The 24,769-nt window shown below is 43.7% G+C and overlaps 1 protein-coding gene across 1 annotated transcript in view; it reads left to right on the top strand.

Moving 5' to 3' along the window:
* The window catches only part of COX10 (cytochrome c oxidase assembly factor heme A:farnesyltransferase COX10), a 104,231-nt gene extending 82,826 nt beyond the window's left edge, over positions 1 to 21,405 (top strand). Inside the window, exons 6-7 of the mRNA XM_086473709.1 lie at positions 8,147 to 8,379; positions 20,936 to 21,405. Coding sequence (XP_086329835.1) covers positions 8,147 to 8,379; positions 20,936 to 21,378 — 676 coding nt within the window. The 3' untranslated portion in view covers positions 21,379 to 21,405. The remainder of the gene's footprint in view (positions 1 to 8,146; positions 8,380 to 20,935) is intronic.
* Positions 21,406 to 24,769: the final 3,364 nt, after the last annotated feature.

Here is a 24,769-nt window from a genome sequence, read left to right as displayed (position 1 = left end):
ATTTGTTAAAAAAAAAAAGACTTCACTAAGCTTCCCATTTGTGTGCACCTCCTGAAGGACGTCGTGTCAGTCTTCGGTGGTAAATGATAGACAAGTGTGTATTCTGATATTTGGAGCTGATGGGGAAAAATTGAATTCCCAATTAAAAGTGTAATTTAGTTTCATGGTTTAATTCTAAAATGCATCGTCCTTCATCTTTTGTCATGAGTCGTGAACTTTCTTGCATGATTGAGAGAGAAAAAATGAATATCTATTAAGATCTTTCTCTACGTTTTTTCCCTTAAAATAGTACCATTTTAGCTCATGTGTAGGTACTGTTCAGTTTAATATAATTCTGGTACTTTACAAGATCAAGCCTCAATCAGTAGGCTCTTGGGCTTTTCATGATGTTCAGTCACAATGTACCTGGGAAAGATGCTATCAAAAGTGAGAGCATGGACTGCTTATGTTTACTGAAGCTTCTGACTGATGCAGAATCAGATCTACATGAAAGAAATAAAAGGGTCTACATGAAAGAAATAAAAGGGTCTAGCAATATGTCCATTCTGCCAATACTGAAGCTATTTTTCCCTTTTATTTGGAAAGAAATATCTCTCCTTGGGAGTAGTCCAGTCTGTAATTGAAAGTTGTAGTTGAATATAAAAATATTTTGTCAGTGGTGCTAAGAGTCCGTAAGAAAAAGATACACTGCCTCAAATCTATACTAATTAGGAGTCATACTGTATCATCATGTTACCACTTTGATTTAAAAAGCTCGAATCTGAGTGTGGATGTTTTTTCTATTAGGTACATCCCCAGTCTGTCTGTAGGACTCTTCAGGAGTTGAATCTAATGTCTTTTGCAAAAAAATTAGAATAATTTTAGAAGTGTCATCAGCGATGAAGCTACTGATCCAGGCAATGTTGTTCCAGTTTCAGTTTCCATTAATGTTGTTGCTATTACTATAGAACTTTTACAGCTGACAATGGTCACGAATATGGTTTTTATTACTAAATATATCAATATGCAGCCTGAAAGAATTTGTGTGGAAAGTTAAAATTTAATTTCACTGTTGGTAGATTGCCATCATTCGGTTGTCTGCCTTGATTACTGATTGGTTTTGAATGCTCTGTGCCTTACTTTGAGCTTAGAAGCTGTATGAGTGTGTTTTCTAACCTCCCATCAAAAATAATTTCAGGGAAGCTACCGTTGCTATTCAGGGCAAAATGTGCCTTTTACAGCGTTCTGGCTCATTTTTCGCAGTCAGCTGACTCTACGGCACTTGCGCCAGCAGACAACCCCGCTGCCGGTTTCAGGCATCTGTCCATCTGGGGAAGCAGAGCTGGAAATTACGCAAATGCAGTCCAGATGTGTGCTTGAAGGAGATGGGCTTTCTTCACTAGTACCTAAATCACAGGAGCAGGAAGGCTTCTATATAGTCATGTGTTGCTGCAGCGCGTAACATCCTCAGCTCCTTGTGTCTCTTCCAGGAAGGATGGAACTGCTCCTGGGGTTGATGGCCTTCCCTAATTTTCTTGGTGGATCTCTAAAAGCTGCTGAGAAGGGTTCAGCAGTTCTTGGGTGCTGATCTTTAAAAAAAAAATAAAAGTTAAAAAAAAAATCCCTTGGCTGATACTTCTTCACCCGAGGGAGGTGACTGAGTCATAGCTCAGTACCATATAACAATCATGGTGATCACAGGCTCAGCTCCTACCCTTGGACTCATTTTCAGCAACAATTTGTGTTGGCTGGCCATAGAAATTGAGAAGATGCCAGAGGATGAGCAAAACTAAATCAGCAGCTGGGGAGAGTGATCGTTTTCTGCATGGGGTTAGGTGCATTTGCACTGGGGGTCTCCATGGACATCCTCTCCTCTTGAAATGACCATGGGCTTTTTTTGCAGCCATGGAAACCTTTAAAGGGATGTGACTTGCACTTCAGTTTGTGTAACCTCTCATTGCTGTCAGAAAAATGTAAAAACTTCAGGCTGATGCTTTTGTCTGAGTTTGTAAGTGGTTTCAGAAGCCTTAATAACTTACTGCTGTCCTGGGAAAAATTAGAAAGAGGAGGGGGCTTCCTCCGGCAGCCTTGTAATGGTGAGTAGTCTGGGGACATTTTTAGTACCTACAGATTCCAGAAATAATGAGCAACTTATGATGCTTACTCCCAAAATCTGATTTTAATTATGGCTTTGGAACAGTGTTCATGCACTGGACTCGTATCTCAGCCTGTGATGGCGAAATGAAATTGCAGAGATGAGAATCACACTTGTATTCTTTGTCTGCCAAATACCTTCATCCGAGCTCCTGCTCTTTTCAGCCTGTCTGTGCGTGAGGCTGGTTCAGGCTGTTCCTCTTCTTATTACGACAAATTGTTTTGACACTATATGCAGATGGAATTTGTGCCCAGAGAAGCAATATTGAGATTAATCTGAGCCGTCAATCTCACCTTTATTATCTCGGCACTGTTTACCTGCCCTCGTGGAAGATGCTGAAGTCAGGGATAATTTAGGACCGTTTCTGTGGGCAGCAGCAGCAAACGAGAGAGGGGAGGAGGCGTTGGTGGTCTTGCTGAACCTGTGTCTTGAATGAAACAGAAGTCACCAAAACCCAAACCCAGTTTTTATCTCATCAAAAAATAATAAAACTGCAGTTTCATGAAGGGGTATGGTCTGTGCAGAACATTTGCCATTACTAAAATCCCATGCAGAGGAAGACGAGGATGCGTATCTTGGCTTTATTTGGCTGTGGAAATGACTCTAAATTTAAAGTTCCTTCCCCCCTGCCCCAGCCCATGCCTGGCTGTAGAAGAGATGTTTCGGGAAGGCACAGCCTGACTGGGGGTGCTGGGAGCAGGGCTGGGCCCTGCCTGCCCCACGCACAGCCATGGCCCTCCGCTCTTTGTTCTTCACCTGCCCCAGCTGCTTCTTTTGGAGCATCACCCGGCGTCCGGCAAATGGATCCCTGGCCTGGTGGCTCGGGGCGTAGCTGTCAATACTAATGAGATCCAATACAAAATAATCAGCCAGGAATTTAAATGTTTCTATCCATTAAGGTATTCTGTGCATGCTGCAGCAAAACAAAAGGGCATTGTTGATTTTTTTAGTTTGCCCTTTTAGAAGTGGGTGATGTTTCTATAAAAGGTTTTTGACAGACAGGGAGGAGACAGAATTTGTTTTATTACCTTTTATGTTAGGCTTAGAATCTAATTTTCAAATATAAGCACTTATGCTTCACCTGAAAAATATGCAGGCGGTCTTAAATGGACACTTACATTCAGGCTTATGCTTTTATGTAAATATGTTTTGCTTGCCCAATTTCCCATTCACACAAGGTCACAAATTAAGTTTCTTATGTATTTACATAACATCTGAACATGAATTGCGTACAACTGCTGATTGCATGAATGTGCCGATTCAGGATTCATACGGGCTTTGTGTCTATTTGTGTATGAGTGTCAGTATATTCACAGAGATAGGTTGAAGCATTAGATGCTGATACAGGAATTTCCGTATTTCTAAAAATAATAGGTTTTAAGAGGGAGTTTTGTCTAGTGTCTTGATTGTTTTTTGCAAAGAAAATCTTCTTTTACCTTTTTCCCCATTTTTGATACTGCTTTTTAAATTATAGTTTGGCCTGTACTTTGACAGTTGTCTTCACAAGATGTTTTGCCAAAGACAGCATAGAAAAGCATGTGTAGTAGTGATGCTATTGATTTTTATAGACATTAAGCTTGCTAATGCTGTTGTGAAATAGGTAAAATACTACATTAATTTTATAGATGGGCAAATGCTTTAATTTGTTTTCCTCTCTCAACTTTTCCAAGTAATGCTGTGAGTCAGTAAGTACTATTATCCATGGCTCTGGAGCCTATTAACTAAGTACCTTTCATGCACATGAGTGCAAGATCATTATATAGGTATAACCAGGTCATCGGAAAGTGGCAGCTAGATTCAGAGGTTGTGCTATTGCACATGCAATAAAATAGGCTGCTGTGTTGTCCAAAGTCTCCATCAACAATACAATGAGTGAGGGTCCACATGGATGCCTCGGGGACACGTGTGCAGGGGATGCCTGAATATCACCCAAATGGGATTCCTCCTGCCTGCTCCCCGTTCCCCCCCGCCAGCAGCTCTGGGCTGTCCTTGAGAAATCCTCCCCAACCTGACTGACAGCATCTCTCCAGACACCTCTGTGTCAGCAAAAGCTTTGAGTTGCGTGAGGAGAAACCTGGGTCTCTTTTCCGCCTCTTCCTCTTGGATGCTCTCAGTGGAGTGTGACTGGGGAGGATCTGTCTTGGGAGAGAAATGTCAGTGCATTTTCTTTGGATGGGAAATGTTTGATTATTCAGTGTTCAAGCAGAAGTTCTCTCAAAAGCTTTTAGTTAAATATGAATGCCTTTTAGCACTATTATTAGGCAGACTTTGGCTTACTCATTCCCCATAAAGGAGAGAAGAGGAACAAGGCAGAACTACCAGTTTTTGGTTTTCTTTTGGGAGGTGTCCTGTGTGGTGACATACTGGGTATTTTAGAGTTGAAATTTGAAGAGAACTCATTTGGCACTTCTAGTATTTTCCCAAAGTCTGATTTTAATCAGCCAAATAACTGAAACCAACTCCTCCCAAGAATCCATCATAAAACCTAGTTTCTTACTCAATATGTTTGCTTTCTGAGCTAGCTACTTGGCCAATTTTCCAATGGAAGATTGCCTTTTTTTCCCATGGGAGCAATTCCCTTAGCATAAGTGAACGCCCAAGTGAAATGAGGCTTATGTACCAGCGTCTGTCAGCAGCCTGCCCTTACTGCGTGGGATGGTTTAAGGATGAAGGAAACCAGCAGAGACCCCACAACCACTTTTGACCACCACAATGAGAATTCCTCAGCGTTGGGTTACCCCAGACTGATGCTCCTGTGATGGCATGAGGCTGTAGTGAGAGGAACCGTGTGGACATTAGGTGATGGGGCAAATCCAGTGACAGCTCGGCATCACAGCCTTTTTCCTGCTTCAGAATGGGATCCTGGTCTCCTGTGCTTCCTTGACAAGATACAGGCAGCCTGGCGAAGAAGCATGCATCAAGTCAAGGAGCCTCATACCACATGTCTGAGTTTTGACAGACCTAATATGAGCATGGAGATGCATAAGGGTCCCTAGAAGACCATAAGCTAGTTGAAATCAGAATACCCCTTAAACTGCCATGATTTAAACCTAGGGTCAATCTTTTCTTTTTAAAATCCTGAGAATCACTGAAGGCAGAAGAAACTGCACCAATGCCTGAAATCTCTCTACATTTTCCTCAAATATTCTTTCTTTCCCAATGAGGAGTTGCTTTACTTATAGACCTTATAAACATGACATATTTACATGAGAATGAGTTGAATTCTCCTCCACCTCATGTCTCACCAAGAAAGCAAGGTCCTAATTTCTGATTGCAGTATCTTTGTAATGCCAAATAGTATTTTAAGGAGCAGAAATAACAAAGCTGAATCATCAGATCACAGTTTGAGTTTCTGATCTCAGTTGGACTTTTAGGGGCAGGCACTTGTAAGTCGGACAATTACTCTTCTAGAAGAATTTTACAGTTCCTTGATTGTTAAGGAAACACTGGAGAGAAGTAGAAGATGCGATACTTTCAAGGTGTCTAAAAGTAATATAGTTCAACTGCTTATGAAGAACTTGATGCCCTCCCCTGAGATCGTTAGGACTATTGCAGACACTAAGCAAACTGCCTCCAGGAACTTCCTTTTAAAAAGGCAAAAGGAAGAAGCTGAAAAACAAAACTGCATTTTCCTCCACCAGGAACAGAACAACTTTTTTGAAGGTCTCGGTCACATAATTTCACCCTTCCCTTTTGATAAAGCCTCAGTTTTTAAAGGTACTTTTCCGATCCGTCAGTTGGACGTGAAGGCAGCACGCAGCGGGTGTCAGGGCTGTGGCTGCTGCAGGGAAGCAATGTGGGAGAGACGCAATGCTGGGTGCAGCCACAGAGGAGGGCCCTGCACTCCCAGCCTTCGTTTTCCCTTCCCGTAAGAGGCATGAAGGGCTGGTCTCTGCTGCTCTGTGACCAGCTCATGGTGTGTAGTGTTCGTTTGAATTGGAGACATGTAGATGAGTCTTCACTCTTGATTAGTGAGAAAAGTGCTCGTTGCATTAGGTCAAACTGTGTCCTCGTTTATGTCTGTGAGCCCCGCGGGAGCGAACGTGGGTAGCCCGGCCTCGTAAGGTCACACTGGTCTTTTGTCGCCTCAAGAGCGTGTATTGTGTAAATCTGGTCTTTACTGTCTGACTGTATTTTGTTCAGGAATCAGTCAAGATAGATTTGTTTAACCAAACCCAGTCAGGCTTTCACTACGGAGGGACAGCATCTACAACGTACGGCATTTGTAGTCGGCGTTGAGACAGTTTACGGTACAGCTTGTGTTTTGCTGCCTTTCTGCAAAAGAGCACTGCTAGCTGCAAAACCAGAGGGCACAGCGCCGTATGGCTCCTTTCACAGTAAAGCTCCTGAAAACAGTCTCGAATTTTGTACATCTCTCTGTCAATGGATGGCAATGGTGTACCCTGCCTCTATTCCTGATATATTAGTAACACCGAGACTGGTAATGCTGGCATGTAAATGTGCTCTGTGCATGCTCTGTAACCTAAAATCTGTTCATGGTTTTGAAAAGCTGGATAAAATGACTTAGTCAATTTAATTTTAAATTTATGGCAGATCTTTAGGGTAAGATTTTTCTTCCAGTTATTTAGGATCTCCATACAATATTGGTCCAACAAAGTTCTTAAAAATCAAGATTTGAATGGTAGGATTTTTTTGCTGATAAAACTCCCATAAAATTCATCCCCACCAGCAAATTTTTCTTATGAGGGTTGGAGCAGTGCTTGCAACACCTATTTTAGGGTTAAGGATTTGGCCAGAGGGCAGAGTGATGGTAGAACACAAAGGCTGCATAGTTTTCAATTAGACAAAACATGTAAAGCTAAACTTCATGCAGAGACATTTGTTGCAAGCACACATATTTTCTGCTCTTATAGGGATGACTGGAAGTGTGTATTTAGCCACATGGGTTATTAAATGCAACTCATTTAATGGCATTTTCCTCCCTTCCAGAGGTCTCCCACACCACATTATTTCTTTGTGGCATTTAGTCCTCCCTTCTCATTACACCAAACACCCTACAACGAGCACGCGCGACGAGATCTCCACCAGCAGCAAACACGTTGATCTGGTGCAAGGTATCACAAATAAAGCTTCCTTAGGGTTGCATCGTGGTGCTGCCTGTGAAGTGTGGCTTTGGTAGCCAAACAAAAAATTCCTTGTTCATCGTATTCAGATGTTTATTGTGGAACTTATTCGCTGAAGTTTACATAGCTTCAGCCACTTTCTTACAGATTTTAACAGGAATTTCCAGCCTTCCCCAAGCTCTTAGCTGATGTGCAGTAGAAATCAAGAGAAATAATTTGCATCTTTGTTGTTTGCTGCTTTCAGCCAAACCCAAAATATCTTCAGTTAATTCCAGTCATACTTAGAAGATAAGACGTTTTAATTTTGATTCTATTGCCAGAATTGCTTTGGTGTGCTACCCCTGCTTAGCACAGTTTATAAGCTAAATGGGAATGTAGAAAATTCAGCCTTTTTTTGAGTAAAGCCAAAGAATACTTTAATCCTGTTGATGTCATTTCAAAATGATTGAATGTACTTTTTTTCTTTTGAATGCTTCCTAATTTTGTGTCTAACCCTGTTGCATTTCAGTCAAAGGATCCCTTGGATAATTGCAATCAATTAAAATGTGACAAGCTACGACCATTCTCATTTACTCTAAACCCTGAGTGCTTTTTCCAGAGGTCAGAATTTCCTAAGATTAAAATGAAAGAGAAAGATCTGCTGGAAGCAGCAGTTCTCCATAAGGGCTATTTACCTGCAGAGGTGGAATTTATTTGGTGAACACAGTGATCACAAGAACAAGAATCACCTATCCTTGCAAATCTGTAGCGAGATTGTCTTAACTTTTTAGAAAGGCTTTTCTTAGGATGAGGGTTCAAATGGGAAAATGTGGGCTGGGTGGGTAAAAAAATAACAAAAATCCAATCTTAATTTTTGGGAGGAGGCAGAAGGAGTGGGGCAGTAAGACGGACCCTTGCTCAGCAGGTCTCTCCGGCTCTCTCCCCGCAGCCCCCTGCTCGCTGTCTGTTTTGCTGCCTCCTGCGGAGTCCCAGGAATCGCCCTGCTGACGCTGGGAGTAAACCCTCTCACCGGGGCCCTGGGAGCCTTCAACATTTTCTTGTACACGTGCTGCTACACCCCCATGAAGAGAATGAGCATTGCCAACACGTGGGTGGGAGCTGTGGTCGGCGCCATTCCTCCCGTCATGGGCTGGACTGCAGCTACTGGTAGTCTCGATGCTGGTGAGTATAAAAGCCGTGCCTCGGGGTGAGCGGTTGTCGGCGTTGTCTTCAGGGTAACTAAAAAGACCTACTCAAGAGGCAGTAAACCTCGCGCTTTATGCTTGTTGACCTGATCTGCTTCAAAAGCAGATACGTTCTGCTGTTTGCAGTGCCAAAGTCTGTTACAGCATGGTACCGTAAGGACCATGAGACACGATTGTATCACCGTCTTTACAGGAGCATTTCAGGGGCAAACGTCAGCTGATAAAAGACTGTGTCCTACTGAATATGTGTTTAGGCCATCTTAAAAAAAAAAAAACTAGAAGGAAAATAGCATCTTTGGGGTTCACATGGAAGAAAATATTATGCAATTTCAGGATTAAAACCATACCCAGTAAGATCCAACTTACAAGTCAGGAGCTTTCAGCTGGAAAATTCCCAGATGTGTTTATTACCATCTTTCCACAAGCCAGAAAATATCCTAGGAAGATGAATTTATTAGTGTATTTCTTAATTGCCCTCTTCTAAACTCTAAGTTTTAAATGTTCCTTCTACCCTCCTTGAAAAGCAAACAAAGATATCTATTTTAGTAACTGTGAACCATTTTAACATCCCTCATAAAACCCTGATCTCTTCAGCAGCTAAACTCTGACACAATTAGGGCTTGTTTTTCCTGCCAGCTAGAAACTTAAGAATCAAAGTGGCTCCACATAGTTATATTCTGAAGAAACTAATGAAGTTCAATTAACAGGTCTGTTAAGAATTGTTCTAGCGCACACTCATCCCACCGTGTGGCATATTTATATATGCCACGTGGCTTGAATAATACTTTCAACAACAAGGCTTTTACCCAGAAATTAGCAGAATCTGTGCAAAATCCATTCTTCATTTATACTACGCACTTCCTATAAAAGTCAGTCTGAATTGGCTTCGTGTATGCATGTTCTGATACTGATCTAATCCAGAGCTAGGATGAAAGGTTTTGTGTTTTTTTTTTTTTAAATGTGTGTACTGCTTCTATTCAAACATTTACTCCAGAAAGTTTTTTTATGTTTAGCCCTATAAATGATATGTATGTGTATGTATAGCCTCATGTTAAGGAGTGTGTAACAGACATCATTAGAAGAGAACAAATTAAAAACACAAAATCTTTGTAGACATCCTCTATATGAGGACTGTATCATTCTGGCTGCAGTTGCCTAGATCTTGGATCTTACACCGTTTAGGGATTTCTGCATTTGTTTTTGGCATCTCTTTGCAGAGTTGATGCTAAAAGGTGATGCTCATGTGCCCATGCTTCACCTGCAAAGTCCGGCCTGGAGGAGCTGGAGTGAAGAGCTCCATCACCAAAAGCCCTTGCTTTTATAGAGGCTGTCACAGTTCAAATTTTCACCCCTGGCTTTAAAATGGCAGCTAAAATGCTGCAGCTAAAGCCCAGCACATTAAAATAAACTGGCACTGGTATTCATTATCTTTAATTTGTCAAGTTACAACTTGCTCTGCTCTCCAAGAGCCAAGCTGTCCCTGTACAGCAGGCAGGCAGGGCAGGCAGCAGAGAGCACCATCGGTGTCCCCAGTTCTTGCTCTCTAATTTGCAACTGAGATGTGGTTACGTGTCTCTCTGCCAGCTCTGCTGTGGAGGGGATGATCTCTGGCAATGATGCCATCAGTGGGAGATGGTAACTTTAAACCACCCGAGCAGACTTTGCCAGAACATAATGATCTGCACTGGTGTGTAACCCAGTGTTGTATTGTTTGTTCTGGGTAGCTAAAACTTTCTACAGTCCCCTCCCAGTCTGTGCCAGTGAGGCCATGCAACTTGTTCAATAGAGAAATAAATGTTATTGAAGCAATACTGATCTTTGTAATGAAGCACACCTGGGGAGAGTCCTGAAAAGGGTGACCTGAATGTAATGTTTTAGTGCATTTCAATATTAAAAGCAAAAACAAACAAACAAACAAAACCAAACAAAAAAAAAAACCAACGAACAAAACCTCACAAACACCTTTAAAAAGAAAAGAGAGAAATAGAATAAAAGGATTGCATTGTAGACTATGAGTTTCAGTGTTAAACGTTCTACTATTGCAAACAAGACGAGAGTTCAGCACCTGGCAGCATCAGCCCAGCGTGGAGTACAAGGATGCATCCGCGTGCGTACATACATGACGTGCAGACCTGCATCCCTTCTCTGACCAGCCTACCCACAGTTGTTGAACTCATTAATGATGTGTAATTAGCTTGGAGACTTAACCTAGTTTTAGGTAGAGGTGTGAAAATGCATTTGCACCTCGTTTAAAAAAGAAAAGATTATTCCACCCAGTAACAAACAGTAATGTGAAGGAAGGGAGCTAGGAAACTAATGAGAAGGAAGGTTCTCACCGCTTAACTGGTGGTTTTTTGAGTTTACATTTTCCTGTGGATTTTCTCTCCTTGTAATCTTCTCACAGCAGCCACATTGTTGTGCATGTTGCTGGTTGTAGGGAAAACAATATTTAAGTCTAGACCTTTCATTACCATTTGAGGGGGGTAACCAAGTGTAACATGGTACTGTGTGGAACCCTGGGACAGCCATGTCTGCACTCTTCTGTCATGTCGGGAGCTCAGTAACGTCCCTGGCGTGGTTCATAGATACTGCTGTGAGATGCTTTTGGTTGGTTGAGAGAGCTGGAGATGATTCCTAGTTTACAATTCCAGAAATAATAACAAAGTGTCTCAGATTGGAGCAGCCCTGTGTTAATTTGTCCTCATTTTCTTTATATCATTCATATTTCAAAGATTAATACCTTGGCAGTTTCTTGCACAAGAAACAAATATCACATAGTTGCAGATAAAAATCTGGGACCCTTATGTTTCCAGTGGTGCAAACACTTCCTAGCATTTCTTATACTATGCATCTTTTGCAGATCTTACGGTGATTTCCAGTGATGCTTGCTTCCATTTCTGCCCCTGATAGGTAACTTTAATTATATGCTCTTAAGCCTAATGGAACATCCTGCCCCCAACCCTGGATTTTGTGCCAACATAATTTAGGGAAAACCTCACATTTCAAAAGCGAAAGATAAGGTTATCTCTGGGAAGATGTGGAATTCTTTGTTGTGGGTTTGGGGGGTTTTGTGTTTTTTTAATGGCAGCTGTTTGAAACTGATGAAAGATGGGGAATGTTAACATTTCCTTGCTGGGGGAGCCGAGTGCAGGTGAGATGGTCAAAGGTGCGTGATAAATGTAATTTATCACGTGGATATCACTGCCACATATCTGGTGTATTTATGCAGAACTTAACTGCCAGCCTGTCATTTGCAGCAACACGTTTGCTTCCTTAAAAGCAGATTTCATTGCTCCTTCATGGGACTATTTAGTTCCAAAGAGATTTGTTTTTCTAGTAAATCTAGACGTCCTCAAATTATTTCTCCTGATTTTACAAAGGAAAGACTAGCGGGAAAATAGTGAAATTCACTTAAAGCCTTAACTGATAGCATAAAGACAGGAAAAAGAGGCAAAGCTGGGCCGCGTGCCCTGTTCTCTGCTGGTTCCTCCTCTTGTGCAGGCTGCACATGCGGGAGAGCTCTTGGCTGTGCCCCGCTGCTGTTGAACCTGTGTACAGACATCTTTAGGACACAGCAGAGCTATTTATTTTGACGTGCAAGAGGCACAACATATACAGGCTTTCAATTACTCTTGTGTTGCTGGTCTTTCTCCCTAGACTAATGCCACAGCTTGCTTGTTAGAAATGTTTGTTGTCCTTTTAAACTTTTTACTTCTAGTTAGCAGGAAAACTGAATCTGGGGTAAACATTTCCAAGTGCCATAGCCCGTATTTTGCATTATCCATTTTGTGCTTCTTCTGCCGACCGCCCTGTGCTCATGCACTGGAGGCTTCATCCCAGCCGGCGAGCGATATCTGTGTCTTAGAGCAGAGCAATTCAGTGCCACGGTGTCCGTATAAACCACCCAGTTAGATGGAAGTGACAAGCAGGGGTCCTCAACATAATGTGCTTATCAGTTAAGGGGATTTATTCTGAGTAGGTGGCAGTGGCATAGCAGATAACAGCCCTGACACTATAGCAGACATTACAGACCCATGGTGGCCTGGAGCCATAGGTATTACTGCACCAAAGAATGTTTATCTCAAGAGACTATTTAGTTTATCTCAGATGCTCCACTTCTGGTCTCACTTTCCTGAAAGACATCTTGTACTGATTTTCATTCATTTTCAGAAATCTAAATAATTCCTGGGGCTGTGGAATTTATAGACTGAGTATCAATTGTAATCATGTGGAGGCTGATTTTTAAATTGCCTTCACTTTGTAATTCAAATTGTGTTGTATGTTAAACATTAATTATGTCAGCCAACATCTATTTACAAATGGGGATTTAAAAACGGGCAGTTCTTATCAGCTAGTGACATTTGGCAGATGGATGGTTTCAGTAACAACAAAAAAAGAGAATAGGGAAGAGGGGGGGCTGCGCCCAACCTGTCAATGGCTGGAGTCTCTCGTACCTTCCCTGGTGTAGCACTTGTCTGCCAGGAGGAGGGAGAGCAAAGCAACAGCTTAATTGCATGCAAAATAAGCTTGGAGATCTTTGTGTGCCTTCCAGTTAAGCACTTTAAGCTTTCAAAGCCCCTTGATGTGTGAGCAGGTCTGGGAGCCAGCCACCCGCCGGAGCGCAGCAGCTCTGCCGTCCTGCCACAGGACCAGAGAAGACTCTGGCTATAAACTCCCTCTAGTAAGCTCAGCTTTTCGGGGTTTCACTTCTCAGATGAAAGACAGCAGAATTTGTGGTCTGTTCCAGAGGAAACAGAGATATTCATGTCACTGACATATGAGAATTGGAAGCTGGGGGCCCAGGAGTGTGCTTTGTAGGGGTAAAAACCGAGGCAGAGGGACAATACTAGTAAGCAGCTGGTCTGAATTTAGGACAAAAGCCAGTGGGCTATTTTTTTTTTTCCCCCTTTCCATCTTTACAAGAGACAAAAGAAACAGCAGTTCCATCCCTGGGGCACCTGGGGGACCGACCCCATGAATTCACAGGCAACGTGCCCTTACCCAGTCCTCTGCCCCATGCACGGCTGTTGGAGCACGGGGAGGAGATGGGGCTGTGTGGCAGCCCCTGGGTGTGAGACACCACACCTGCAGAGGAGCACGACAGGAGGGTCTGCAGGAGGGACTCCCACCCTCGGGCTAGGTGGGAGCCCTGGAAGGAGCCTGGAAGAGGTGGTTGATGAGGAGCCCCTGGGTGGCTCTGCAGGTTTGCAGTCCTCTGCTGAGTCTGGTCCTTTGGCAAATACTTCCTAAACATAACAAATGGTCTATGCAAAGACCATGGCTTCATCCTACCCAACAGGCTTGCCTTTTTTATGGCACCTGTTGCTGGGGTTAGCTAAGATGAATTATGTCCGGCATCGTTGTTTCTCTCAACCTTGCCTGTATAATGAAAGGTATTTTCCTGTGAGGCTTTGGGCTATAATAACCTGTTGTGTGTCGTACAAAAAGCGTGCATGCGTGTCTGTATCCATATGCACACAGCTTTTCTCCGCACGGCGAGCGTACCTGAGGACATCTGGTTTCCTCCTGTTAAAGGCAGTGGCCAGGAACACTCCCTCAAGGTGAAAAACCCCACTGCCAACTTCATTTCCCATTCACGGTGGACACTGAGGATCGTCCTTTTGTTTTGCAGACAAGCCGCACACACGGCCAACATCCCCTTCCCTTTATGTGCTGCAGCAGAGAAGTCTATCGCAGCCCGGAGACGCTCCTGTTCCACAAGCCTTTTGTGCCATCCTTCAAAAGAAACGGCTATTGAAACCCATGACCATGAAGCTTTTGAGTTTTCCAGTGTTTTCCTCCTCGCCCTTCGTTTACATGACCGTGTAACCTTGAAGGAGCACAATTAGGGCTGCGCGCGGGGCCGTGCGTGCCCGCACTGACAGCCGGAACCATTGTGTGCAGCCCAGAGACCTTGTGCAAGGCTTTAGAAGCGATACTTTTCCTTTTCTCCTTCTCAAGGCTGCTTAGCCTCTCACGCGGCATCCGACACAAGCAGCAGCATCTGCTTTTGTTTTCCAGTGGAAGCAGAAGTGCTGGTTGTTGTCTTGCTGTGGTGCCAGTATAGAAAATGCCGCAGTGGTGAAACAGAGGGGGATTGCACTAGTTTGGTTAAGGTTCAGGACTAGATAACTCCCAAATGTCTTTGTGTTTGAGGAGGCTTCATAATCACAAATTAAGGTGTAAATCTTGTAGAGCTAATCCCTTTTCTACTTCCCCAAAGACAATGGGAAAAATAGTAGGTAACATTTTTCCTCAGGAGTGATTGTATCAGGGCAGTATCTTGAACATTTGTAGTCGGAGGCCATTTGATTTGCCCTAGCAGTCATTTTCCATCACCAAAACAAGCTGAAGGAAAGGCAGTAATTACTGCATCTTCCAACTCTCCTTCACAAACAGAAAATGCCACCGCCAGTTTAATAAACCAGTCCTTATGTACCAGGACACTAAAAGCTGTGTTATGGACATGACTCTCCAAACCACTGAATATTTGTACCAACTCCCCCAAATAATCCTTCGGGTGTTTAATTTTACGTGGAAACTGCAATGGGCAACAAGGCTTTGATGAGACTTCAAAATCTTTCTTTACCCCCATAATTGCTGCATAGTTAGAAATCTCCAAGGAAGACTACTGTGTTAAACTGGAACGAGCACAAAAGAAAAAAGAAAATAAAAGCTTTGGGGATGTATCCAATACTTTTCCTGCGAGCTTAACATCCTGTAAAAATCATACAGGACCACAGTGAAGAGTTTTGGACTGATTATGTTAAATTTCCTGTAAAAAAAGGTGAAAAATGTGGCCTGAGACAGCGCAGTTGCTCACAAGCAGGTGGATACAGCTGGACCAAGTCAAGTCTCTGAGCTCTAATCTACCTTGTCTGGATTAAAAAGGAGTAATTTGTTCAACATCTTTTAAGGGATGAGAGCCAGTTGTGTGCTATCAAGTAAAACGGTGTGTGGTTGTTTCCTGACTACAATCCATTAAAAGGCTGAGCTTAGACTACCAAAGCCCTCCCCTCCTGACAGCAGCCAAACTTGTACCAGTTTCCTAGAGACAAAAGGCCGGTGCTTTCCTCTAATAAGTCAGGGAGCTACCAAGGTCTGGAAATAATTTTAAAATTCCTTCACATTATTCAAGGCAGAAGAATTACTAAAATTGTGCTTTAAGCAAAACAGCATTCTTAGGTTGCCAAGGCAGTAAACACCAGCTTTGGGAAATGCAGTAAGATTTCAACATCTGTTTTGGAGCTGATATTTTAACCATTCCATGTTTATTTTAATGCCTGGTTGGCCACTTCCCAGTCATGCATATGCAGCATCAAAGCAAAGACAGAAGGAGTGAGTCCGTTCTTGAATTGATGCTACAGATCAGCTCCCCCTTCCTTGTTTTTTTTTTGTTTCATTGATTAAGTAAATAGGTGTTTGTCCTGTCTAGAGCTCGAAAGTGATACGAGAGGTTCGCAGAATACTGTGTAGAGGGAAGGCACTGTGTGTTGTCTAAAGAACCATGAGAAGGATAAGAAGAAAGAATAAGCTGTTCATCACTCGTGTGTTCTCAGGAGCACGATGTTGACAGAGCAGTCTCTGTAGATAACCTTGGACATGTTTTCCTCAACTTGTGCAGACAGGCCCAGTTCATCTGCCTGCCCTGGCTGGTTGGGCTGCAACTGGCCCTGCTCCAGAGGCCGGTGCTCCACCGACACACGCTGCTCTCCAGCCTGTGCCCTCTTGTAGCTCAAGTCCTTTTCTGCTCTGGAAGGGCTTGCCTTCAGTAGTTTTTTGGAGAGTTTCAACTGGATCATCCCAAACTATCATGCCTTGTTTAAAGCGGACAGCTGAAATAACTCAGCTGTGGGTGAAGTCATCACTACTGCCCTGTGTGCCAACTGGACAATGTATAAAGCTCTTTGATGATGAAAGGTATTGCCAGCATGAAGGAGGCGTATTTCAAATCGCTGCTTAAGACAGTGGCATCCTCAGCACAAGACAGTCGGGCAGGATCCAACTACTTCTGCCCTTTAGTGGATGAGGAAATAGGTTTGCTTTATGGGAATGAAACGGTTTGGTCAGAATGATGCTGCTGGCATGATTTCTGTTGGCGCTGGTAGCTCAGCAGCTGAACCTGCCCACTCTTTCTTGAGTAGGTGATGTAGAGACTTGAACAGGCTGTACCCTGTACAGGACCTGCGAAGTTTGAGGGACGTGCACTAGGGTCTGGAGCTTTTCATCCCTGGGTCACTGATTGTGGTGCAAGTCCAGGATGGACAGGATGAGAAGCTACCTGATTGCTCTGAGCTTCTCTCCATGTGTTAACCAGTGGTCGAGTTCACACCCTGCAAGGGCTCAGACCATAAAAACCATCTTCCAGTTTCATGCTCTGAGATGCTCTTCTTGGCAGAGGGGCCAAGGTCTCAATGGGCTGAGGCACTGACTTTGCTCCCTCGCCTGAGATTTGGACCATCCCGCAAATGAGGTCATCATAAATTGCTTTAAAAGGAATAAAACCTGAATTTTTAATCAAAGTTTAGAGGTACCACATGGCCTTCTTTGCACCGTAAAGAGCATAACTTCAGAGGGGGATGCTTCTTGCTCTTGTAATTCTGAAAATTAGACTGTTCTGCAAGCCCAGATTCACTAGTTGCTTTTGGAAGTCTCATCTCACAATTATTTCCAAGTCTTACCCAAATTTATTGAACCTTAAAACATCTTGCCAAGCAGTTTCTGAATGACTGTGGAATTTAGTGTCTTGTTTGTTTTAGGAAAAATGCAATTTATAAAGCTTCAGTATTTCACTAGATAAAAATATATTTACAGAAAGAAAGAACCATTTTCTGCCTTCTTCAATGCCTGTTGACATTTTGGCTTTATCTTAGATATTAAAATAAAAATCTCAGCTCATTCTTGTTTATTAAAAAGAAGATATATTACTATTTAAATACTTCTAAAAGAATTTAAGAAAAGAAATAATAGCTTAACCTTAAAATTCATGTTGAACGGTAAAACCTGTTCCTGAACTCTGTGGATGCTATAGGACCTACCTGGTTCTCTGCAATCATGTAACTTTTGAGATGATTTAAGCTAGTACAAATAATTACACAGTAGGAACTCAACCAGAAAACATTTTACACCTGTTTTGCACAAGAGTGAAAGAATACTGGAGACTTGGGTCATGTTTGCCTAAACAGACTTCGTTTTTTTTCCAAAATCAAACTCACACTTGGAGGAGTGAGGCGTTTGGAAGTGCCCATAAGTGGGCTAAACTTGCAGCTATTCAAAATTTGGCCAAAAAGGCCAAAGAGTTTGGGATAGCCACAAGCCAGGTACTTGTGGTCTTGCAATTCATAAACACTTGTGGAAAGGCTGAGAGATTGAAGAGGAATTTCTATCGGTCTGCCAGCACTCGGGTATTCCACGTGCCACGGAGGAGCCCGGGGGCTGTGGTGGCCCTGGGTGCGGGCTGTCTCCCCCTGCCAAAGCTGGCGCGATGGCTCTGCTCCGACAGCCGGCTTTGCTTTGCAAACTCTGCGCCAGCTCCACGTGTTATAGTCGTGAACGACCTCATCTGGTCTTCGGTTAATTATAAACTCCGTAGAGAAAATGGAGATTTGCATTGATTAAACTGAGTTCCCAAACTGCTGGGAACTGCCGAGAAGCAGCAGAGTAGACTCTGCGCTGGTTTGAACCAGGTTAGTCTCCAGAGTTAGTCTCGCTGTAATATTGCTTAAAAACACTGCTGACCTAATTATGACATAGTTAACATTCATCTAGTAATTAATGAGTATTGCAGTGCCTGCTCTGGGCTTGACAGGATTCCTACTGTGGGCTCATTTGATGCTGAATTGTACCGTACCATGTGCTGTGCTTTACAAGTCATCAGTCTTACGTGACACTTAAAAGTCTCTGACAACCTGACAATCTCGGCCTGGGCAGAGGAAATTACAGGATGTCCAAGGCACTTGGGAAGCTAACAAAAAGATCGGGTCAGTTAAAATCCTCATAATGGGCTATTAAATTGTTTTACTGTTCAGCTTCTCTGTAAAATATCAATTATCTCAATGGTTGTAATGTAATCAAAGTAATTAAATTCCAAAGGCTTGCATGTAAAAACCAGAGCTTTGTAAATAGGAATCCAGCCTCAAGTAGTTTAGTTGGTTTGTTTGGTCTGTTTGTGTTTAAAAGTTTCTCCAGATGACTTTTTTTTTTTTTTTAAATGGTGTTATAGTTAGAGAACTGTTAAAGGTTTTTGTGTGTTTGAGGTTTAGGGTGTGTTTTGAGCTTGGCTGCACACAACGTTTGAACAATTGAATGAGCAAAGCACCGCATTACAGCCGAAACACAGGGACGCAGCACATGCCAGATGAAAAGCCGGCTGGTCCGTAGCCGTGGGAAGCAGGGACAGCCTCTGCCTCTGAATCCTGGCCCCAGCTCCATCTGCTTAAGTTTCCTCAGCCGATGGATAACTGTAGCTTACCTTTCCCCAAGTTCTGAAAAATGACAAGCTAATGTCTCTAAAGCACTTCAGATGTGAAACTTGAAAAATATTCCTGTCTTAGGTTTATCACATCCAGGATCTTGCCTCCAGTAATATGTTTTACAAGAATAGAAGGAAGCTAAGGAATAACATCTTAAAAGAACATTTTCCCCGTTGTTTCTCCTGGTGTAGAGAGTACTGCTCCTTGGTTAAGTTTTATTTCAGTTTATTTCAGCAGAGCTACTCCCTTAGGTTTCAGCAGAACTGGATCAAATCCTGTTTCGTTAGGGCCAAAATTACTTTTGTTGCCTTGTTGCCACAGTTTTCTGAAATTAATGGTAAGTTTGGGGTGCACCATTTTCAACTGTCTTAAAAGGTTCCAATTTAGAGAAGGTGCTAAGCATTCACACCCTGAAAGTTGACTTTAGTAGGATTGAATGGCAGGATTTGCAAATGTTTTGGGCCATAGTCCAGGAAATCACCTGTAATTCATAGCAGGCAATGTTGTTCTGAAAGCTGCATGCCCAATATATGAGTATCTGTCTCCGTGCTTCATGTAATCACCTTTCAAAGGCCTGTACTCGCCTAATGGAGTAGTTGTTACTCATTTTAAGGAGCGATGTGATGGGTCTTTCATACCACTACTGGATCTTATAAGCAACTGGAAACGTGCATTAAGTCTAATGGACCGTTCCTTCACTGGTTGATAAAGTAGGGCAAGAAAGGCTCTTTTGCAAACTTAGGTTATTATTGTTATTATTATTATTTGCATGGCAACACCAGTGTAAGGTGCGCTGTTTCAGACAAGAACTAGACATGCACAGCCCCAGGGAACATACAGCCAGAGCAGGTGGAGAGAAGACATGAACCACGAAGCAATTCAAAGGAGACAGTGACTTGGTCTTTGTTAGAGCCGGAGCAGTTGTTAGGGGAGAAGTGAGCATTTGGGGAAGAACTGAAATACATTAAAATGTGTGCAGATAAGTGTTCCTGTTTCTATTTCTATCAAGTCATTAAGAAAATGATAGACTCGTGGCTCAACTGAGAAGTAGTTTCCATAGAGAATGAGCTTATGGAGGCAGGGAGATGCAAAGAAAGTGTTAATGCCAGAGCAGAGTGTTTGGGAGCTGGGGAAACAAAAGGAAAATCCAGGAATGCTCATAATGTGCAACAGCCTTGGGGGATTTTTTGTGTCTTCAGACAAAATTAGTGAAGGGAGTTTAGTCTGAAGGCCTCCTTGAAGCTTGCTGAAATCAGCATATAAGCTGCTTCTGCCTCGATAAGCCCTGTACCATGTCCTGAGGATAGCTGTGAAAAATGTGATGCTTCCATAGCTCCTTTTTAAATGTGAAAGTAGCTAATTGGTGTGAATAGTTACTTGATCAAACTGCTTAGAAGTTCCTACAATTGGTTTGAAGGAGTAAAAAGTTCCCCGTCTGCTGTCACCTCATTAGCAGCTTCTGCCAGTTCTTCCGTTTGCCTGAGGTCCATGATCGAGGAGCTCCCGTGCCGTGAGCAATTCCCTCTCTTCATGCAATGGGCAAACAGAAAGCTCAGCCATGCTCCAGGCTACCAGGGTGCTGGTATTTTCCTGGTTTATCCTCCTTTTCTGCTGTCATTGATCAGGGCTCCCTGTCTCTGGTCAATGTGACACTCTGCCCACCACCTTTTTCTTCTCTGGATGCACCAACTCGGGAACCTGGGAGTGGAAGCTAAAGGCTCCCAGGAAAACAGTCTCCTGCCCAACTTTGCTTCATTTCCATCAATCTTCCCTCAGGTAGAGACTGAATTGGTGCAGAAGCCAATTAGCAGTGGTTCGTTAGGAGGAAGTGACTGGTTGAAATGCTTTTCAAATTAAGTGCTCCAAAAAAGAGAAGAACCACCGTGCGTAACCCTATGTAAAAAGAGAGCATGCCCATGTCTTACAGAGCGTGCCTCGTCTTCTGCACAGAGCGCTGTAACCGGTTCACCGCGCTGCTTTTCTGCAAATACAGCCCAAATCCCGTATCGGTTCTCGCAGTGGCCCTCTAACGCATGTTTCCTTCTCTCTCTCCCACTGCAGGTGCGTTACTGTTAGGAGGAATCCTCTATTCCTGGCAGTTCCCTCATTTCAACGCCCTGAGCTGGGGTCTGCGGGAAGATTACTCCCGAGGAGGATACTGTATGATGTCCGTCACCCACCCAGGGCTGTGCAGGCGGGTGGCTCTGCGTCACTGCTTGGCCTTAATTGGACTCTCAACGGTGGCTCCTGTTCTCGACATCACCACGTGGACTTTCCCCATCGTTTCGCTCCCTATCAACCTCTACATCTCCTACCTCGGCTTTCGGTTCTACAGGGATGCAGACCGCAGCAGCTCCAGGAAGCTCTTCTTCTGCAGTCTGTGGCATTTGCCGATGCTGCTGCTTGTCATGTTCACGTGCAAGAAGTCGTTCCTAGAGAAGGAAGACAAAGGCGATCTGCTCAGTGAAAGTCACGGGAGGGCTATGGAAATTAGATTGCCTTAAATGTCAGTTACTTGTCGTCCTCGTGACGCACGAGGTAGTATATTTTAGTCATTACAAGTGGGAAACCTGGGGGGATCTGTTTGGAGAAGGATCATTTGTTGTGCCTAGCGACCAATTCTTGCGATAATTTTCTGTTTTCTTCTGAAAGAGAATAGACACAAGAGCTTAAAGCATTCATGGCCTCAGGCTCACTCATCACAGATTAAAATTTAGCCTATGTCAGAAGCACATCACTTTGGGATGACCTTCCAAAGTCTCCATGAGTCACGGTCTCTCCTCTCGTGGATAGGTTTTCAGTTGGCAAGTCACATGCGCACACTTACTCACCGCCAGCACTGGCAGCCTTGATGAAGCCGTCAGGAAGCGACAAATGAATGATTTATCACCCCTGCTCCCCAAGCATCCTTTCCAAATTAAGCTTTGAGGCACATGGTGGGTTGGGTGAACTCTTCTTGTCTCAAGTCTGTGCTGTCCCTGCTCTGATACTACACAGAAGCCTTCAGTTTCTGAGGCTTTTTTCAGTCAGCTGCTTTTCCCAAGGTTCCCATTCACCCCAGTAGATTTTTAGTTTTCATACAGCTGGCACGATGCTAAAGGAGTAAGACAGCTGTCTTTCAGCACACTACACCTCAGCATTTAAACAGCCTCCAGTTGCACAGCTATTCTGTACCGTATACCTTGAACACACTCTGAGCCATTCTGCTGTGCATCCATCACGAGGAATTTCTGACTCCCGTGTGGGTTTGTGTCATTAGAGTTTGAGTCAGATCTTCGACTGGTAAAAAATGCCATTACTGTGTGTGTCAGTGAAGCTTTGAATAGGTGTAAGAGATGAGCACCAGATCTCAGAGTCTGGTAGGTTTATGCTAAGGTATCTTGTGCCAGTCCATTCAGTCTGAATGTCCTCAGACGAGCTCTGGACTTGCATCAAGAGTTTGAACTGTATTTAGTATCACACTGTGGTGGCTGAGAGAGAAGGCTTCACTTTTGGGATATGTAATTGGTAAGGAGACACATTTTACAGAAAAAAAAAATTGGGGATTTTTATCTAATATTATAACGTTCAAATTGCTGATGCAGCCAGTCTCTCTCAAAAGCAATTATTGTGGATGGTCTCACTAGGAAAATGCATTTTCTTTGTTAACTGATATGCTGAAGAACATTTCTAGCCACAGTCTAATGTGCATGTGATTGCACCACGGGGCTGTGGCTCACCCTCAGCCTACCCGGGGCTGGCTGTGACCTGCTGGGATGCTTCCAGACACAGCAGCATCCAAGGCAGACAAAGACTGTGTTATAGTTTATTGTGGTAGTTAGTGCCTGTTACGACTTGCTGTGTTTTCACGCCAAAATTTCTTTCCCACGTGGAGAGGGACTGGGCAGCACGGTTGTGAATCGATCCAAAGATACAGTAACACCTGAAACGGGAGACCCTGTCTCTAATGTGATCCCAGATAAAGCCCTTCAGGAAACGTCACAAATCTGCCACCACGTGCATACCACCCCGACATAAAACCTTCACTGGCTGTTTTCGTGATACAAGCCCAACTCCGGGTCTCAGTTACACTGGTGTAAATCAGGAGTGACACGGTTAACCTCGGTTCTGCTGGCAGAGGTGCTCGCAGGAGCAGAGCCACCTGTTGTACATGGCTCTTAAATAATCGGTTGCAAGATTCTCTGACTCTCTCAAGTGATTGCAGATGACAGGGTTGAGTTCCCTCTTACCGTTGTCTGACTGACTCCATTTTACTCGAGTTACTGTGGGCAACACTTAGTAGAAATGCCTGGAAACTGTGCAGCTCCTGAACTTGTTTTAAAAATGCTTCCAGTCTTCTGCAATAAAGTGTGCACTGTACAAAGAAGAGAGGTGACTGCTCAAAATCTGTTTCAAACAAATCACGATCGAAACTCTGGTACAGTTCAGTTAATTGCAAAGGTATTTGATAATTTTGTGGTGTTTCTTGCAGCAGCAGTATTCTTCCTGATCACTGCAAGAGCAAGGACAGCTTGTGAAATGCTGGTTTATTGTGCAAAAAGCACACTGAAACCAAGTTGCATGTGAGTGCAAAGAGTTTGTGCAAAACCAAAGAATTTCGTCAACCTTGAGCTGGGAGAGGAACCTGAAAAGAGCAGATGGCTCACAAAACCCACAGATTTTGCTCCCAGAGGCAGAAAGTGGTGCTGCAGCAGGAGGGTTGTGGTTTTCTCCTTAAGTCACTTTAGAGCCAGGCTTCAGGATGGCCTGTGAGTACCGGGTGCTGTCCTGACTAACTCCGTTTTGATTAAAGGTCCCAAGGACACGCCTGTGGTTCCGTTTTGAAGAGCAGTCGTCTTCATTTCTTGGGCCAAAATGTCTAACGTTCATGGGTTTTAGGGCTAGACAAGAGCTTTATAATCATCACTGAGTGTCTGCAAAATGCAGGTCACCGAGCTGCACCAACATCTCCACACCCAGTCGGTCTGGCCTGGAGAGAAAGCATAGTTTTAGAATGAGTGGATCTGGGATTTAAAGGTAAGAAATACCTTATTTTATTTATTTTTTTTTTAAAAAAAAAAAAAGCTTTTTTCAGCTAGAAGGTGTTCTCTGCTTTGCAACAAAATGGCCACGTGTCAGGTATGGATGAAGCCATCTCCTGTCATTTTACTGCCTTAAGGAATTTTTGCTGTTGCGTGTGTTTTGAAAATAAAAAGATTGCCAAACTGAAATCTTGGTTGCAGACGGCTCGTACAGTCGGTGCTCTGAGGGGTCCTTTTCAATATTGCCGGTGCCACTATGGGAATGAAAAAAATACTGAACTGTCTGCCCTCACCCAGGGTGCTTGTGGTCGCCGTGACCCTGCCTGGAGGATTAATGTCAGCCATGCCCCCTCCAGCACTGCTGATATTGCTGCCCCAATTCTGCGGGGAAGGAGGCAGGTGACGTGCATGAGAGCGTCTCGCTGTGATCGCTTTGCACAGCCGGGGCAGTGCCGGGCGTTAAACTTGGGCTTCCTGCCTCAGTGCTGGGCCGTGCAAGCGTCGGGCTTTGCACAGCTCCTGGACTCTAAAACAGCAGTTCCTGCGTAGAGTTGTGATTTTTTTTTTTTTTCCGTTTTCCCATTTGGAGAGCTTGAATATCGGTTGTTTGTCACCCTGTTATCCTGGTTACTCAGGTTATCTCCTTGTGAAGTGGCCCTCCTGGAGAATACCTGCTATTTATGTGGTAGTGGGAAAAGTAGCAGCAACGTGCCATGTCCCTTCTACCCCTGGGTCTGCTGGTAGCTGAGATGGTCCCATCTAGGTGTTGCTGTTACAGCGGGCAACACTGTGCCACCAGAAGCCTGTACTGAAGCTCACAGAGGAATCTGAGCCAGTGGCTCAGGAGGATGAAGCTGGTTTTAGTCTGTTTGGA

The sequence above is a fragment of the Leptosomus discolor genome, chromosome 15 (genome assembly GCF_034619465.1).
Source record: "Leptosomus discolor isolate bLepDis1 chromosome 15, bLepDis1.hap2, whole genome shotgun sequence".
Lineage (NCBI taxonomy): Eukaryota > Metazoa > Chordata > Aves > Leptosomiformes > Leptosomidae > Leptosomus > Leptosomus discolor.
Note: the sequence above shows the minus strand (reverse complement) of the source record. Positions and strands in the feature narration are given on the sequence as shown.